The sequence below is a fragment of the Nannospalax galili genome, unplaced genomic scaffold, assembly GCF_000622305.1.
Source record: "Nannospalax galili isolate Female #2095 unplaced genomic scaffold, S.galili_v1.0 scaffold429, whole genome shotgun sequence".
NCBI lineage: Eukaryota > Metazoa > Chordata > Mammalia > Rodentia > Spalacidae > Nannospalax > Nannospalax galili.
This window is the reverse complement of record NW_008360330.1, coordinates 2,864,550-2,884,912: the sequence shown is the minus strand read 5'-3', so window position 1 is coordinate 2,884,912 and position 20,363 is coordinate 2,864,550. Positions and strand designations below refer to the sequence as shown.

Below are 20,363 nucleotides of genomic sequence, written 5' to 3'. Positions count from 1 at the left end.
TATTCTCCTCAACAATAGGATTATGGAATCTGAGACACAGAAATCAAACAAGAGACAAGCACTCAGTTACACATTTGGTTGGACACTTAATTCAACTCTCGTGAAAAAGAAAGATTCAAACAGAAAGTAGGTATAAATGCAAAGAAATGTTGAAATTATGTTAGAGAGAAAAATAGCAGAAGCAATTAGTAACCAAAGGAAAGTGAAGCCTGCAAAGGTCAGGGAAGCCAAGTTGACCTTAGGGCACAGAGATGCTTTGGTTCAGCTCCCTAGGTCAGTGATATTTGTTATTTTACTAAAGTAGACACTCAACCCCCTTCTTTCCTGTATATCTTGTGGACTCTCTCCTGGTAGCTGGGAAGTAGAAATGGACATCTGGCTTATGTAGCCTGCTTTAGTGACAAGCCAAGTTCCTCTATCTCTGTAATTCTGTTCCACTGGCTGGGTAATGAATCTATAACTCATATCTCCTCTGATCAGGCCCAAGTCTTATAAACGCTCTCTCTTTGATTGCCCCATCTGGGCTACAGATGTTTGGTGCTAGATTCCTTGGGCTTTCTCCTCCTCTCAGAGCCCCTGGGAGAGGTATTCTTGGGCTACATTTCTGATTTCTCACCAAGACTGGTGGGAAAGTTGAGTACGATTTAGAAAGCAAGGAGAATTATCACACACCAATCATCAATTACTAATGCATGCTGCTTAGATCTATCTATATGTCTGGGCCCTATTTTCCTATTACGTCTCGCTAAGCTGTGAAGTGGACTCTGCCCGGCTTACTCTGCTTACTCTATAAATGTCTGGCAAAGCATTTGCTGAAGTTGGATCCTCTAAGTCTCACAGAACAATGATACTGTGAAATTGAGCTCTATGACTTAATTGTAACAATAAGGGTGCTATCCATGGCTAATTTAGTTCAGAGGTGGCCACTTATTCCACCAACTCCCAGGACCTCATAGAAACTTAAGAGATCAGTGTCTGTATGAATCCAAGATCCTTTCAAACAACCCAAGCCACGGCACAAGAAAAGTGCTCCATAGGCTGAGCTCTGCTTTTCATCTTTCAGCCTGGATTTAAATCCAGAAAATTTAGGTAAAATTTCCAACACCCCTCCACTAAGTGGTTAACACTATCCTTTATGTATTCTTTATATTTGTTCCTCTGCTTAGCTAACTGTATCAGGCACATCATAGGAATTTGACAAATGATAGTCTCTCCATTTTTTTTCTTGCCAATAAGAATTATAAAAAAATCAGTGTTTTCATAATAACAATCCAGCACAAAGAACTTAAGGCAGAAGAGGAAAAACTTGATATATCAAATAAATATGAGGTACTTGAAATGAAGAAACTTATATTCTTTACTATGTATCTGTCTTCAGATTTCATCTGTCAAAAAGGGAAATTTCGGGCTAATTAAACATAAGTAGAGATTAGAAAGCGTGAGTCCTCCTGTGAATAAGCACTAGACATTTGAGGAAATTCACCAGCATGAAAAAAAATACACAGGAATTTTTTTTGAATCTTATTTTCACTTTAAAAAAACTTACATCTGGCTGGATGTGGTAGCACACACCTTTGGTCCCAGCACTTGGGAGGGAGAGGCAGGCAGATCTCTGTGAGTTCAAGGCCAGCCTGGTCTACATAGTGACTCTAGGGAAGCTGGAGCTACAGAGAGACCTTGTCTCAAAAAAAGCCCCCCCCCAAAAAAAAAGAAAAAGAAAAAAAAAACTTACATCTTTAAAATATAAATGAACTGCATCTAAAAACTTAGAAAGTTTTAAAATATATTTGCTAAAACTAAATCAATAAAAGAATTAAAAGGCAAAAATTAAGGGAATTACTAAAAAAAATAAAATAACAAAATTATCATATGAAAAAGAAAAAGTCAGGAAACAAATAATTCAAGAGATCTATCTCCAGGTGTCTGAGGGAGAAAAAGGCATAACAGAAAATGAAAGAAATGTCAAAGAAAAGTAATCTTTTTAAGAAAATATCAGAGATAAGGAGAATGTGTCAGAATTTAAAGGACTGCCTAGGTGCTCAAACATGAAAAATAAAAAACAGAGCAGGGTGGCCTAGTATATTTTTGTTGCTATGATAAAATAACCTGACAAAAAGGAACTTAGGGGACGAAGGGTTTGTTTCAGCTCACAGCTCCAAGCTATGGTTCATCTTAGGGGAAGTCAGCATGGCAGGAACTTGAGGGAGCTGCTCACATCACAGGGAAGTCAGCATGGCAGGAACTTGAGGGAGCTGCTCACATCACAGTCAAGCACAGAGAATGAATGAATGTGTATAAGCTCATTTGCTTGCTTGCACTCATACTCTTCAGGACCCCTTGCATAAGAAATGACACTATTCACAGTGGGTTTAGTCTCACATCAGTTAACCTAAGACAGCCCTCATCTCACCCCTAGATATGTACACAGGCCAACCTAACATAGACAACTCCTCACTGACACTCTTCTTTCAAGTTATATCAAGTTGACAATTAAAGTTGACGGGCCCTAAAATTTTATCACAAATCCATAGGTAAAAGATTAATGATAATAAGCTAAATGACTCCAAAAAAATACAATCTATATATTTTTAAAGAAAATCAAACAAATGGGCCTGGAGAGATAGTTCAGAGGTTAAGAGCACTGGACGCTCTTGCAGAGGACCTAGTTTTGATTACCAGCATTCAGATGGTAGCTAACAACTGTCTGTAACTCCGGTTCCAGGAGATCTGATGCCTTCTTCTTACCTCCATGGGCACTGCATGACACGGGTGTACTTAGGTGCACTCATGTCACATAAAAATAACAAATAAATAAATCATACAAATATCAGAGGCTGGGTATGGGGTATATGCCTTCAGTCCCAGCACTAGGGAAATAGATGCAAGTAAGATTGAGCCCAGCCTGGCCTACATAGCAAGTTTCAGCTGAGAATACAAGGAGACCTTGTCTCCAAAACAATCATACAACTATCAGAACAGAAGATAGAAACATTAATGAATTTCTTCAAAAATTTAGGAAAAACTCCTTTTTAAGTAAAAATTTCACACACGAATGATCGAATTTAAAGAACAATAAATAAATAAATAAATAAATAAATAAATGTAAAGATAAAATAAAATAAAGAGAAACGAAAAGAAAAGAATAAAAACATTCAGAGAACTCGCTTTCAGAAATGGTTGACTAAAACACCTTTTCTTAAAAAGTCACTTAAGGATATTTTGCAGTAAAATAAGGCAGCAAATTAAGATCCAAAAAGCAGTGAAGTTCCAGAATGAGCAACAGGCTTAAAGGTCAATTCTAGAAGAGGAGAACAGAATGAAATAGAGGGGAGTGCTATAGTTCAAGTACTATATACTTTAAAAACCTTAGAGATACAAGATGGAAGTTGGCTTGTAAGATAAGCAATTAGAAGCAACTGGGGATAGCAAGAAAGAATACAAGAAGGAAGGAAAGGAAGAAGTGAGGAAGGAAAAACAGGAGAGTCAGTCAAAAGGCAGGATCATCAATGGAAAGAGTTTGTAAGAAGGGAAATATTGCAATGGAATATTTGCTCTGCAACACATAATAAACAACAATCATAAAATAAACACACAGTCAGCCTTCTATAGTAGTGGATTGTGTATGCATGGATTCAACCAACACTGGATCAAAATAGTAGGAAAAATACATCTGTACTAAACATGTATGGATTTTTTTCTTGTCATTATTTCTACAACACAGGATAACAATCATTTCCACAGTATTTATGGTGTATTAGATATTGCAAATAATCTATAGGTAATTTAAAGTGAGATGCATGTAAATACTATGCTTTTATACAAGGCACTTGAGCATCTCCAGAGCCTGTTATCCTTGGAGAATCCTGGAAACAAATCTCTTGTGATACCAACAGATGTCTATAAATGATTCAATCAAAATTAACTGTGTTGAAAGGATAGAAAAAAACAGGGAGAGACAATGTAGGAGAGTTAATCTCATCTCTGTCATGAGAGCAAGTTGGTAGATAATGGTTTGAATTGATGAATTTAGAAAAATAAATAATTTTGATATGTGGAGGTCATTACTAGAAGAGAGAGTTAAATAAATGAATATGAATGCTGTGGATTCAGCACTGGAGCACGGAAAAGAGAGTTAAGAGATTGTTGATCCTTCTTTTATATTTAATACAGTCTGGTATCTTACACACGAGCATTTAGGGCTGAGGAGATGACACAGTCAGGAAAGCACCTGCATTGCAAGCATGAAGACTTGAGTTCAATCTCCAAAACCCATATAAAGAAACAGCCAGACTTGGTGGTAAATGCTTGGAATCTCAGAGCTGGGGATGTAGAGATGGGTGGATCCCTGGAGTTCATTGGGCAATTACCCAAATATACTCAGTGACCTCCAGGTCATGAGACTCTATCTCAAAAACAGGGTAGACAGCACCTGAAGAACACCTAAGGTGGTCTTCAACCTCCACATGCATGTGCACATACATGCACCTACACACATGTGTACTAGTATAAGCACCCACACAAGTATGCATACAGAAAAATTAAACATGAACATTTATTACCATAGCTTAAATATTTTTAAGGAGCAAATGTTTAATTATGTGGGGATGGGAGGTTAACTTAACGGTAGAACTTGTTCTTAGCATGATCAAGACACTGGATTTAATCCTCATACCCCATATTTCCTTTAGTTACACAAATCAAGAATTGTATGCAGGAATCATTGAACTGGGTCAACAAGTGGAATGGGATGAGTACCTACTGACAACTCTGAGGCAGTGAGGGGAATAAGTTATTAAGATCCAGAAAAAGGTAATGCTATAGAAATTCAGACAGATAAAGGGCCATTCTGGGGATAATGATGCCCTGGTACCTTAAAAGACTGCTGCAGTGACTTGGAATGTAGGTTATGGTTTGAATTTGAAATGTCTCCCAAATCTCATATGTTAAAGGACTGGTTGCAAACTGATATATTTATTTGGAAGTGATGGATCATGGGATGGGAGTTCTGACTTCATCAATGGATTAATATGCTGATGGAATCAAAGTTTGCTGTCACTATTGGGAGGTGGCAGAGACATAGAAATTGGGGCTACTTGAAGGAGGTGGGTCATGGGAACATGCTTTTAAAGGATATATCCCTTAACACCTCTCAGTTTCTCTCTACTTCCTGGCTGTCATAAAGTATATAGTTTTTAATGATCATGATGTATTATCTCACCACAGATCCAAAAACACAGAACCAAATGACCATGAACTAAAACTTCTAAAAGTATAAGTTAAACATTTCCTACTTCAAATCAAATCCCTCAGGGATCTGTTAGCAACAAAAGTCTGACTAACGCTCTCCCAACAGTCCATATGTTAAATGATTGATTCCCCAGAGTAATGCTATTGGGAAGTGATAGAATATTTAGATATTCAAGTCTAGTAGACAGTTCTTGAGTCCGCAAGGATATACCGTCAGAGTAGATTATGGGATCCTGGTATCTTCCTTTTCTCTTACTCCCTAGAGCATGGAGTAAGCAGTTTGCTCTGCTATACTCCTACCATGATCTATGCTTTATCCATCAGAGACCCACAGTCCAAATTTAGGTGGCCCTCCCTCTTTAGGGCCCTCCCACAGTCCAAATTTAGGTGGCCCCTCCCTCTTTAGGGCAGTAAATTGTTGCAAAAACCTAAGGGACCAAGAAAGACTTCTCTTCAAAGAATCCTAAGCATTGCCAAACACTACTATTAGTGAGGTCTAGCCTCTGTTTAAGGTTATCACAGTCTAAAATTCAAATCCAAATGGAATTTTCATATGCAAATATTCTGGCAATATAGTCAGTTCCCTGCATGTTACTGTATAAACAAAGGCTGCCCATTTGTTTATAAATTTAATAATAATGGCACTAACATTAGGTTGGTGCTACTTGTGTACGTTGAAAACTTTAGAGTTACCAAACATTTTCCTATACCCTGTTTCATTTGACTCACAAAACAACACTAGGACATAGATAATTAAAGTATTAAAGTAATCACCCTCATTTTTTAAGCAAGATGTATATAACTTGTATACCTAGAAGCAAAGGCTTCAGAATTCAGCTGTGTTTCCCGACTCTGAATCTGAAACTCAGTCCTCAGTACCATGTACCTGAACTACAGACCAGGCTGATAGGGTTAGCAGACACCAAGAAGTCTGCCCAGGAATGTCATGAACTACTTATAAACTGTGTCCAACAAAAAGACACCATACAGGTGTTGGGTGGGAGCTGAGTTGGGTGGGATCCAGTCTCTCCACTTCCCATCCACCCTATACTTTAGCTCAGGTGACTTGCTTCACTTTTCATCGTTTGAGCAAAGAAACTGGTTGTACTAGGGACCCTGTGTTGTCGTATACAGATTGAGATGCTTACTGCCCCTGTCCTTCTTTATCTCTCTCTCTCTCTCTCTCTCTCTCTCTCTCTCTCTCTCTCTCCCCTGACCCCTGAGGCAGATACCAAATGAGATGTTTCTTATTGATTCTGTCTCAGAACAGAAGACACAGCTATGGGTTCATTCATCAAAATAAACGTAAGATAAATAACTATGTCAACCACTGTTCAAGGCCCTAGGAATACACAAGAATAATAGTAGTTATTATTCCTGATGAGGCCCCAATCTCATGGAACTGATATTCTAAATAGGGCAAGACAGAAAAGCACACAGATGCATAAGAACAATACGAAGTGCTGCACAGGTGATGAAGATTAGTTGATGTGGGGGCTGGAGAGAAGGCTGGTTAGTTAATGGCACTGGCTGTTCTTACCGAAGACCCAGGTTTCAATCCCAGCACCCACATGGCAGCTAATAATTATCCATAACTCCAGTTCCAGGGGATCCAATGCCGTCTTCTGTCCTCTGTGGGCACTGCACGACACGTGTGCACTTACACACATGTAGACAATACACTCAAACACATAAAATAAAAGTAAATCAAATTGAAAAGGAGATTAGCTGATGTAAATATGATTGAGTAGCTGTTTTAGGTTGGAGGATCAGAAAAAAATTTCACCATGTGATAACACTCCATTGAATACATCAATGATGAGAAGGGGAAACCAAGGAAAAGAAGATTCCAGGAATAGCCAGTGTAAAACCCTGGTGCAGGGCAGCAGTGGGGTGGGAAGAGTAACAAGTTTAATATGTTCAGCTGAACAAAGCAGAGTCAGGGACTTTGCAGGGTGGGTAGGGACAGCAGTTGAGGAAGAAGCTAGAGAGGTGGGCAGTGGCCAGACTGCAGTAGATCCTGGGACCCAGTGAGTTCTGATGAAGTTAAGAAAGGAATTATCTGACCTGCCTTTTTCAAAATTCCTTCTGGATGCCATGTGGAGAATGAAACTTACTAGGGGAATCCTGAAGGACTCTAGTCACTAAAGAGAGACTAGTGTAGAATGATTTGTGTCCAGGAAACCATTGACCTGTTCTATGAGCACCAAAAACTTGGGACAGTCAGTCCTTTGCATGAATCTGCATTACCTTAGTGAGAACAGTCAACAGGAAGGATTTTCACACTTGATTGTTATGGCTGGCCTCTATCACTGTTCACTGTGCTTCTTCTTGGGGATTCCTTGGTAGAAGTCTTGGGCTTTCCTGTGCCTTGGATTCTCTACAAGTGACTTAAGGTGCCCTACATAAGGTCTGCTTCACAGACCCTGAACTCTGTGATTACTGAGTCTTATGTTAAGCATTTCAATATCCTTAATTACCTCACACACCTAGTAATTCCTAAAAGACCAGTTAAGTCTGATGTGGGAAAGGTTTTATTTGGGGACTGTGTGAACCTTTTTTTGTCTCCAGGAGTCAAAAAAGAATAAAACAGTTTTAGAATTGCACCCTGAAAACAGGACATCCCAGACCTCAGACCCTTACCTCTTGGGTGAGTCGGGGTCAAAGCAGGTCTTGCGCACATCAGTCACTTCAGGATCACAGCAGTCTCCATCATCAAAATCGTTCAGCATGTTATTGCACTCCACGTGACAAATCCCGTCCCTGCGATTCCAGGAGTAACAGCGGCCCTGCAGGCGGCAGTCACCCCCATCGTAGCCAGTGAGTGGGTGTTCACACTCGGGATCACAGTGATCATTGCCAATCTTGCTGGGCTCACAGTTCACAAGCACAACCCGATGGCGCAGGGTGGAGTTGTGGACCAGATGGACACTCAGTTGCCAGCTGATGTTGTAGCGGCTGAAAGCTTGGTTCAGTGCCTCATGCTGCCTGCGGATCTGCTCCTCACTCACAATGGGATGTAGACCTGCATCATCACAGATGTTCACCACTTGGTAGCGGATCACTTTCTCTCCCCGAAGGGGCCCATGTCTGTTGTACTGGGAGATCAGTTCTACATTGTCACAAGCTGTTTGCCCACAAGGTGGAGGCTGCAGAGGTGACAGAATCTCGGGTTGTGACTCCGAGTCATGCAGAACCTCTAGCCGGGGATAAGTCTCATCTCTAAAAGGGGTCCACTGTTCGGTCAGAGGGTCAAAAGTGGCTGTCAGGATCAGGGTGTTCAGCTCCTCTGCTCCACCTGGATGCTGGGGACTGTGCTGGAGGTGGGATTGGGGGAGAGCAGTCGACCAGATGACCAACGTGCCCAGGTATCCACGAAAATAGTGCCCATCCTCGGAGCTGTCCCCTCCCAGGAGCAGAGAGCGGCAAGATGCCATGAAAGGGCTGTTCAGGGGTCCAGACTGATCAGAACTACTAGCTACCCGAGTGCCATCCACATACAGAGCAATGTTCTGTCCATCATAAGTGGCTGTCACATGAGTCCATGTGCCTGGCTGGTAGCGGCTATGACCAGTCACAATGGTGGCTTTCTTCACACGGTCAGTACGGAGGGAGAAGAAAAAGCGAGCATCTCTTCTTCCCTTTTCCTTCCCTGAGCGGATCCCCAAGGCCCAGCCTTTGTCATTGATTGTGTGGGAACAGTTATCAAACACACCTGGGAAAGAAGAAGAGTTGAAGGAAGAGAGACCAGATACAAAGGGAGTGGAGAAAGAGAGAAGAAAGTTCATGTAAATAGCAAGAATGTAGGTTTTCAGTCCCCCACCTGGGCTGCCTGTCCATACTCCCATATTGGAGCATCTGGCAGTCTCCATCCACAAAAGGAAGCTGATATAAGATTCCACTCAATTTAGCAAATTCTGGAGTTTAAAAATAACCAAGGTGGGAGCTGGGAAATGGGTATCCAACACCAATAATGCTCTTCATTATACTTCCCCCAAGCACTCTTCACGTTCACTGACTTTGAGTTCCTTCTTTCCCTCACTAGCTTCTTTGCATTTCCTCAGATGCTACAGGGGCACCTATGGTCTCTCAAGATGACAGTAATCTTCTGCCCCCTCAAAAGTCACTTTCTTTCTTGAACATTAAAATCATGCTTCTTGTAAGGAAATAAGGAGCTTCTGAATCACCACGTCTCTCAGAAAAAACTGTAGCATCCTAATATGACTCCTAGCCCACTGTTCTCTCTAGTCCAACTGCCATCCAGAGAGAACTATGTCCCAGAGAATACAAAACAGCATTGTCCCCATGGTCCTCGACTGTAAAACATGAATGTATGAGAAAGATCAATTTTCTACCCAGTGATGCCTGTCACAAAACACATAAATGAGATCCCTGCCATGTACTTCCCTACCACCTTGCTCAGAGAGGCTCAAGACCAATAAAAACATTGGAATAAACAAAGGCAGGAACACCTCTCAACACCAGTTCATTTAGTGGCAGCAAGAAGCATATTAGAGAGGTGGTGAGGCAGTACCCCAAATGGAAGGGAACCCTCAGACAAAGCAGGGTCCCTGAATGATCCCAACACCCTTCTTTGGTTGAGCCACCATCTCCTGCTGAGTACCTCTTCTTATATGTAGTCTCAAGAGAATCTTTAATTATAAATTACATGAAAGCTTTACATTTCCATGGAAATAGTATAATAAATACTTCTTGACTTGGGTGATTGATGGAGATCCTAAAGATCAGGAGTCTGGGGTTAAAATAAAGAATTGCTCTTCCCCCAGACTGTTAGACAATAATTTTAAGTATTTTTGACTTCCTATATAATCCAAGTCAACAAAATTTGTTTATAGATCACCTGGATTTATTAGCCAGAAGGTTTCTCATTCTTATGGTAGGCAAATGTTTTAAAAGCAGCTATGATCTCATAAATGGTAGAATATCTTCTCTTGTCTCTAACATAAATTAATAATTTATAATTTAAGCAATTAATGTTAGTTTAAAAATATAGCTCCTTCCCAACCCAATAATGTGAGCAATACAATTATGAAGAACTGGTAATAACTAGCTCCAATACAATACAGATGTTCATCTAGGGGCTTTGTTTATTGCTTTGATTTGTTTTTTATTCTTGTGCTCGTATAGTTTGTCTATTAAAGAAGTTTAAGACACTGTTCTTTAAAAAAATAGTTGTATGGGGGTCATAAAGAAGACGAACCTTCTATGATCAATGCTAACAAAGTTCCTCTGATTAATATTTTCTTTCACTTCACATAGTTTAAAAAGCATTGTATTCATCTCAGCTCTCAAGCTTCCTTTGGTCACTAAAATCTTTGCCCATCGCAGATCTAAATATACTCATAGACTTACTATAATGAGATCCCTCTACCTTCTCAGCTCTCAGGACTGCTTGGGCTCCTTTCCTGCCCCTGACTTTCGGTTTCACACTCCCATTCCTGAGACTTCCTGAGAGCCTGCCATCTCGGCTCTCAGGTCTCCTTGGGTCAATGGGTTCTTTGACCACCCTAGAGCAGCACCTTCCCCAAGACTTGCTATGATGAGTTCCCTTCATGATCTCAGCTCTTGGGCATGCTCAGGAAATAATACCTTTATGTGCCCCAGGCCCATGAGCTCCTCCAGCCTACTATATCAGCAAACCTGTTCACCTAGTAGCCACCCAGAACACCATACTGATCCAGGATGACATAGAGTCAATCCTGAATCCTCAAATCAAAAGTTGCACCTACTTCTAGTTTAACTGAGACCACTTCCTATATTTCATTTGCATGTCAAAATAAAGTGGCCACAAAACTGAGCGCCAACCACTACTCAGCTGAGACATAACCTGACAAGTTGGGGAAATAGCAAGCAAATATACAAACATTCAGCAAAGACAATATCGCCAACCCATAACAAGAAACACAACCACACATGTCCAGATGCAGATGTCTCATTGCAAAAACACAAACAACATGAAGAACCAAGATAATATGTCTTCTCTAGAAATTAGCACTCTCACCATAATGCTTCCTGAGAACAGCAACCCAGGGGATGCACAAGAAAATGATTTCAAAATAGCAATTATAAATATGTTGAAGGAAATCAAAGAGGAGTTTAATAAAAAACTAAACAAATGAAGGCCCTGAAAACAAAAACAATTGAATGAAATAAATAAAACAATTCAAAACATTAAATTAGAATCAATAAAGAGATACAATCTCTGAAGAAAAACCAAAGTGAAATAAAGCTTAAAATGAAAAATTTGAGAATCCAAACAAAAATTTTAGAGAAAGGAAGTGGAGGAAATAGAACAGAGTATTAGATCTTCAAGACAAGCTTGGGGAAATGGATTGCTCAATCAAAGAAAATGTCAAATCTAAAATAACCCAGGAATGGAATATGCAAGACCTCTGGAACATTGTAAAAAGACACAACCTATGAATCATAGGTATAGAAGAAAAAGCATAAACCCAGGTCAAAAGCACTGAAAATATTTTTAATAAAATCATGGAAGAAAACTTCCTAAATCTAGGGGAAAAAACACCTGTCACAATACAAGAAGCAGACAGAACACCCAAGTATAGAGAAAAACACTCCCCATGTCATGTAATAGTCAAAACACTAAGTGTACAGAAAGACATCAAAAGCTGTGAGAGAGAAAGATCAAGTCACATATAAAGACAGGCCCATCAGAATAACAACTAACTTTTCAATGGAGACTATGAAAGCCTGAAAGTCTTGGACCCATGTCCTACAAGTCATGAAAGCATAGATTCCAGCTCAGATTGCTATACCCAGCAAAACTATCAGCTATAATTAAAGGAGAAAGAAAAACTTCCCATGAAAAAATAATTTAAGGAGTATATGTCCACAAAACAAGCTCCACAGAGAATACTTGATGGAATATTTGATTCTGAAGACATTAAACACTCTCAAGAGGGCACAAAGAAGAAATAAAATATCTCAGAACAGTTAACCAAAAAAGGTCTAAGAAAACAACACTACTACACCAATATAACAGGAATTAAAAAAACATTGGTAACTAACAACCCTCAATAATAATGGCCTCAAATCCACACTAAGAAGGCAAAACTAACTGAATTATAAAATGGATCTATTGATTTGTTGCTTCCAAGAAACATACCTCACCATCAATGATCACCACCACCTTAGGATAAAAGGATGGAAAAAGATATTCCAAGAAAATGGAACTGAGAAGGAAGCGGGTATAGCTATTCTAATATCTTAAAAAATACATTTCAAACCAAAACTAGTAAGAGATAAGAATGATCAATTTATACATATTAAAGGAAAAATTCACCCAAGAAGATGTTACTATCTCAACCATATATGAACCACACATAGGGGCACCCAATTTCATAAAAGAAACTCTATTAGATCTAAAAATCATACATTGACTGTAACACAGTAATAGTGGATAACTTCAATACCCCACTGTCACCAATAGTCAGGTCAGCTAGACAAAAAGTAAATAGAGAAACCCTGGAGTTAATTAGCATTATAAATTAAATGGACCTAACAGAATCTACAGAACATTCCAGCCAAACACCAAAGAATACACTTTTTTCTCAGCAGCCCATGGAACTTTATTTGAAATCAACCACATATTACGACACAAAGCAAATCTCCACAAAGTTAGGAAAATTGCAATTACACCCTGTATTATACTCTGACCACAAAGGAATAATGCTAATTATCAACAAAAATAAAAGTGAGAAAAAGTATACATGAAAACTAGACAACACACTGCTGAATGAAAATTAAATCAAGGGATAAACGAAGAGAGAAATTTAAAAATTCCTACAATTGAATGAAAATGAAAGGACAGCATACCAAAATCTATGGGACATAATGAAGGCAATCCTATAGAGGCTTCTTAAACAATATACATATACATTATAATAGGATACAAAAAGAGTTACCATATAAAAGGGGGTAAGGCATTACCCCTACTAGACACATTAGGGCAGCAAAGTAAAAGCTCAATGCCTGGAATGGACTCTCATTTGTATATGTTGACTAGGGGTCCCATAGACCCTGAAACATGACTGGATACTGACCCTACTTTTGGTTACCCACCAGAAACTTACAGTAAGAGTCTATTGCTGAAAATACTACATACATGAACCACAGTAAAAAAAAAAAAAAAAAAAACAAGGATAAATCAAGCTGTTACTGGTTTCAAGGCTTCATCTCTACTAGCTATCTTTCACAGAGCTGGAAGGTGCTATACATGCTACCAGAAGAAACAAAATGACGATGAACCTTACCCAGCTTTGAATCCTGTGTGCTTCAACAACTAACATGGCATAGACATAAGAGGCATGATCTCTGACACAATAGTGGTATGAATATTATGGGAGTAACCAACCACTCTCTAATTGGACTGCCGACTTCATAAGGTAGAGCCCATACCTGACAATGATACCTGAACATGTGGCTAGAAAGTCCACAGTCCATAGGGGAGAGCCAAATACTATTATTCTGCTAAATATATATAGAATTAAAATTAATACTAATGACTTATTGTTATACCCGTAAATGAATGGCTCTCTCAACTCTCAGAAGAAAAATCTTCCTTATACAGCAGATGGTAATTAACACAGAAATTCACAACTGGCCAATGTGCAGAAAATAAGAGTGCAGAGTGCTTATCCCTGAATTGGACACCTGTAACAAACTTCTGCCTTCAAAGGCTCAGGGACCATTGTAGAAGAAGTGGTAGAAAGACCATAAGAGCCAGAGGTGGTATATGACCCAAGGAAACAGAGTTTTTAGACATCTGGGAAGTTACTCATATGAACTCACAGCAATGGTGACAGCATGCACTAGTCCCATGTAAGCTCAACCCAAACAAAATACCAGCATAGACATGAGGACGTGGGTAAGAAATCCCATCGCTACCTGAGGAACTCATGGAAACTGGTGACTGCTAGAAAGAAGAGAGTCAGACTTGTTGAAAGTTGTGACTCTTGGTAGCTAACCAGGCTCTAATGGATGAAACCACGTCGAACATTTGGGGGCACAAATTTGACTCTACAAGTCTTCTATGCAAGCTCAAACCAGGCAAAATCCCAGCATAGATATGAGGAAGAGAGTAAGAAATTTAAACCCAACCTAAGGACCTTTTGGCAGCTGATGACTGCTGAGAGGTGAAAAACAGTGTCTCAAAGGGATGGGACTCTTGGTGGGCCCAGTGTATGGACCCACACTGAAGGACATTTAGGGACACAAATCAGAATCTATAGGTTATATTACGAATATAAGAGAGTACATTAAATTAGAGGGTCAGTGGGGAGAGGTGCAAAGAGGGGAAGGGATCTAAATACCATCAAACTATATTGTATGAAAATTGAAAAAATACAATAAAAATGAAATATGTAGGTCTTAATACACATAATAGAGTACATGAAATTGGATAGAAGTAGTAATGGGGTGCAGTTGGGGGAGGGAATATGAATAAGATAAAAACACATTGTTTAGATCTCTCCTCCTAGACTGGGTACAGGCTCATTTCTTGTCTTGGCACATCAGACCTCTGGACTGAACTCATGGTCCAGAATCCCCACTGTTTCTTGATCCTTTGCATCCAGACCAACCCAATTCCTCCCTGTATTCCCCAGGAGCCCTCTGGGTCTGTTCTCACCCCCACCTGCCTTTGTATCCCTGGGGGCACAGCCAGCAGCTTCCTGGGGCCAGCATCTTTCCTGGGTCAGTTTGGTGGCTACCACCACACCTTGACTCCCTCAGCCTCATTCACCCTCCCAGCTCCCCTACCCCATCTCTCCTCCTAGCCTGGGTACTGGCCCATTTCTTGTCTTGGCACCCCAGAGCCCTGGACTGACATCTTGGCCCAGAATCCCCTTGCTTCCTGATTTTTTTGCATCCAAATCAAACCAATTCCTCCCTATATTCCCCAGGAGACCTTGGACCTCTTCAATCTCCCACTTCCCTTTGTATCCCTGGGTGGCACAGGCATCAGCTTCCTGGGTCAGCATATTTCCTAGGTAAGTGCCTCAGGACCCACTGTGCCTTGACTCCCCCAGCCTCAGGCACCCATCCAGCTTCCCCATTCCACCTCTCCTCCTAGCCTGCATACTGGCCCATTTCTTTCCTTGGCAACCCAGACCCCTGGACTTACCTCTTAGCCCAGAATACCCACTGCTCCTGATCCTTTGCATCCAGATGAACCCAGTTCCTCCTATAGTCCCCAGGAGCCCTCTGAGACTGTTCATGCCCCCACCACACTTTGCATCCCTAAGTAGCACAGCTACCAGCTTCCTGGAGTAAGCATTTTTCCTGGGTAACTTTGGCAGCCCCCACAGCACCTTGACTCCTCCAGCCTAACTCACCCTTCCAGCTTCCCAACCCCATCCCTCTTCCTAGGATGGGTATAGGCCATTTCTCCTCTTTGAACCCCAGACACCTGGACTGACCTCTTGGCCCAGAATCCCCACCGCTTCCTGATCCTTTGCATCCAGACCAACCCAATTCTTTCCTGTAGTCTCTAGGAGCCCTCTGGGCCTGCTCTCTCTCCCACCTCCATTTGCATCCCTGGGGAACACAGCCACCAGCTTTCTTGGGGCCAGCATCTTTCCTTGGTGAGTTCCTCAGGGCCCATCATTCCTTGACACCTCCAGCCACATTCATCCTCTCAGCTCCCCCACCCCATCTCTCCTTTTAGCCTGGGAATTGGCCCATTTCTTGTCTTGACACCCCAGACCCTAGACTGACCTCTTGACCTAGAATCTCCACAGCTTTGTGATCCTTTGCATCCAGACCAACCCATCATCCTTGTAATCCCCTGGAGCCCTTGGGCCTCTTCCTGCCCATACCTCCCTTTGAATCCCTGGGATGCAGAGCCATCAGATTTGTGGGATCAGCATCTTTCCTGGGTAAGTTTGGTGGTCCCCACTGTGCCTTGACCACTCCCAGACTCATTGAAGCTCCCAGTTCCCCCACCCCATCTCTCTTCCTAGCCTGGGTACTGGTCCATTCCTTATCTAGGCATTCCAGACCCCTGGACTGACCTCTAGGCCCAGAATCCCCACTGCTTCCTGATCCATTGCATCCAGACCAACCCAATTCCTCCCTATAGTGCACAGGATCCCTCTGAGCCTGTTCCCACCCCCACCTCCCTTTGCATCTCTGGGGGTCACAGCCACCAGTTTCCTGGGGGCAGCACCTTTCCTGGGTAAGTTTGGCAGCCAACACAGTGTCTTGACTCCCCTAGCCTCATGCACCCTCCCAGCTCCCCTACTCTATCTCTCCACCTAGCCCTGGTACTGGCTCATTTCTTGTCTTAACACCCCAGACCTATGGGCTGATCTTTTTCCCAGAATCCCCTCTGCTTCCTGATCCTTTGCATCTAGACCAAACCAATTCCTCCCTGTAGTCCCCAGGAGCCCTTGGAGCCTCTTCCCACCCCTAACTCCCTTTGCATCACTAGGCAACACAGGCTCCAGCTTCCTGGGGGTCAGCATCATCTGTCCTCAGACTTGCTCCCACACCAGGCCAGCCCTCAAATTCTTAAGGCCAGCATCTTTCCTGGGGGGATCCAGATCTTACGAGAAAGCCTGAGAGCATCTGAACCTTGTTAGACTTGGGCCACTGGAGGAACTCCTGAGCAGCAAGACAAAAGCAATTTGGCCATTCCAATATAAAATCAAAAGAAAAAAACTGAAGCTTAGACAAACCAGCTTTCCATGCCTAACAAGTAAACCACAAAGGCATATAAAGTTTACAAAAAGAAGCAGACCTAATCTCAATAAAATAAGGCTTGATTCTCACACAAGAATCAGACACTACAAAAGAAATCTACATGTCAAAGTCAGAGGGAAAAAATAATAACATGAAAAACTAAAAGAATACACCCCCACCAAGTACCAACAGTCCTGTAGAGGAGTACAATGAGAACCCCTTAGAGATAGCACAGGACATGGAACTCAAAAGAACAATTATAAACATGATAAAACACCAGAGAATTTAAAGAACACACAAACAAAAAATAAGAGAACTGAAAGAAAATATGGAAAACTTCTGAATGAATTCAGAAAGGAGTTACAAATATTGAAGAATACTCAGGCTGAAATGAAGAAGGAAGTGAAACACTCAGTAAGCAAATTAGGAATGACAGGAGAAAGTCTCACCAATAGGATGAATGAGATGGAAACCAGAATACCAAAACTGGAAGATAAAGTGGATGAATTAGGCCCCTCAAGAAAAGATTATGAAAAATTTAAGAAAACAAAAGAATGGAATATGAAGGAATTGTGTGATACCATAAGAAGAACAAACTTATGTACCATAGGCATATAGGAAGGAGAAGAATCTCAGGATAATGGTATGGACCAGATCTTCAACAGGATTGTAGAAGAAAATTTCTCAAAATTAAAGACATGCCCATACAAATACAAGAAGCATATAGAACACCAAACAGACAGGACCAGAAAAGAAACTCTCCATGGCACATTATACTAAAAACACTAAATATACGGAACAGAGAGAGAGAATACTGAAGGCTGCAAAAGAAAAACAAGTCACATATAAAAGAAAACTCATCAGAATGACAGCTGACTTTTCAGTGCAAGCTATGAAAGCCAGAAGAGCCTGGACCAAAGTATTCCCAGCTCTAAATGACCACAGATGCCAACCCAGATTACTTCACCCAGCCAAAATGTCTATTATAGTCAAAGGGGAAAGGAAAATCTTCCATGACATAAATAGGCTGAGAGAATTCATATCCACAAAGCCAGTCTTTCAGAGATTTCTTGAAGCAATAGAAAGAGCTGAGGAAAGGAACAACTGTACTCAAGGGGTTACAGACAGGAACTTAATGGAGGGATAACTATGGAAATTCACAGCTACACCAAGAATGTAAACAGAAATAAAAATGACAGGAATCAATACACATCTTTCATTAATAACTTTAAATATCAATGGACTGAACTCCTCAGTCAATAGACACAGACTTGCTGAATGGATTAACAAACAAAACCCATCTGTTTGCTGTCTGCTGGAAACACATCTCACTTTCAAGGACAGTCACCCCCTTAAGGTGAACAAATGGAAAAAGTATACCAAGCAAATGGAACTAAGAAAAAAGCAGGCATCGCAATTCTAATATCTGAAAAATTAGACTTTAAACTAAAACTAACCAGAAGACACAAAGAGGGCCATGTCATTCTGATCAAAGGAAAAATTACCTAAGAAGGTATTACAATCATGAACATATATTCACCAAACTTTGGTGCACCTAAATGCATAAAAACAGTACTACAGGAATTTAAGAACCAGGTTAATCCCAATTCATTATTAGTAGGGGACTTCAGCACCCCATTATCTCCATTAGATTGGTCAACAGGACAGAGTATTAACAGAGAGACATCTGAATTAAACAATGCCATACATCAAATGGGCCTAAGAGACATCTACCAAATATTCCACCCAAGCACCAAAGAATATACTTTCAATCAGTACGCCATGGAACTTTTTTCAAAATTGACCACATACTAGGGCACAGAATAAGCCTCAATAAGCACAAAAAGATTAAAATAATCCCATGTATTCTATCAGACCACAATGTAATAAAGATTAAAATCAACACTGGAAGAAGCCCTAGTAATGACATGAACACATGAAGATTAAACAACACACTCCTGAATGATGAATGGGTCAAAGGAGAAATTAAGAAATAAAAATATTCTGGGAACTAAATGAAAAGGACAATATAACACAACAAAACCTCTGGGATATATTGAAAGCAGTGCTTATAGGGAAGATTAAAGCTCTAAGTGCCTACATTAAAAAATTAATCCCAGCACTCAGGAGGCAGCGGCATGTGGATCTCTGTGAGTTCAAGGTCAGCCTGGTCTACATAATGAGTTCCAAAACAGCTAGCACTACAAGGAAGACCCTGTCTCAAAAAAAAAAAAAAAATCAGAAAGAACACAAATAAATGACTTAACATTGTGACTCAAGACGCTTGAAAAGCAATAACAAGTGAAACCCAAACCCAGCAGACAAGAAGAAATAACAAAAATCAGAGCAGAAATTAATGAAACCGAAGCAAAGAAAGCAATACAAAGAATCAAAAAAATCCAAGAACTAGGTCTTTGAAAAGATAAACAAGATTGACAGACCACTAGCCCATTAACCAAAAGAAAGAAAGAGCACCTCCAAATCAACAAAATCAGAGATGAAAGGTGAAACATCACAACAGACACCAAACACATCCAGAAAATTATAAAGGAATACTTTAAAAATCTATATGCTACTAAATTTGAAAACCTAAAAGAAATGGATGGGTATATAAAAGCATAGGAACCACCAAAATTAAACCAAGAAGAGATCATCAGCTTAAACAAACCAAAAACACATAAGGAAATTGAAACAGTAGTACGAAACCTCCTGACTGAAAAAAGCCCAGGACCAAATGGATTTACAGCAGAATTCTACAACACATTTAAAAAAGATCTACATCCAATACTACTTAATTAATTCAAAAAGATAGAAATGGAGGGAGAACTTCCAAATTCCTTCTATGAAGCCAGGATCAAACTAATACCAAAGCCAGGTAAAGATACAACCAAAAAAGAAAACTACAGACCCATAACATTAATGAACATAGACGCAAAAAAATTCTCAACAAAATACTTGCAAACCACATACAGACCCACATCAAAAAGATCATCCACCATGATCAAGTCACCTTGATTCCAGAGATGCAGGGATGGTTCAATATATGTAAGTCAATAAACTTCATAAATAATATAAATGGGCCCAAAGACAAGAACCACATGGTTATCTCAATAGATACAGAGAAGTCCTTTTACAAAATTCAATATGCATTTATGGTCAAAGTCCTAGAGAGAATTGGACTGAAGGGAACATACCTCACCATAATTAAAGAGATATACAATAAACTCACAGCCAAAAGCATGTTAAATGGAGAAAAACTAGAAGCATTCCCATTAAAATCAGAAACAAGACAAGGTTGTCCACTACTTCCACTCCTTTTTAACATAGTGCTTGAAACTCTTGCAAGAGCAATAAGACAAGAAAAGGAAATTAAAGGAGTAATAATTGGAAAA

General features: G+C 40.4%; 1 protein-coding gene across 1 annotated transcript in view; it reads right to left on the bottom strand.

Annotated features, from left to right (window-relative positions):
* Window positions 1-20,363, bottom strand: part of Pappa2 (pappalysin 2) — a 315,095-nt gene that overhangs the window by 261,803 nt on the left and 32,929 nt on the right. Inside the window, exon 2 of the mRNA XM_008826112.2 lies at window positions 7,891-8,962. Coding sequence (XP_008824334.1) covers window positions 7,891-8,962 — 1,072 coding nt within the window. The remainder of the gene's footprint in view (window positions 1-7,890; window positions 8,963-20,363) is intronic.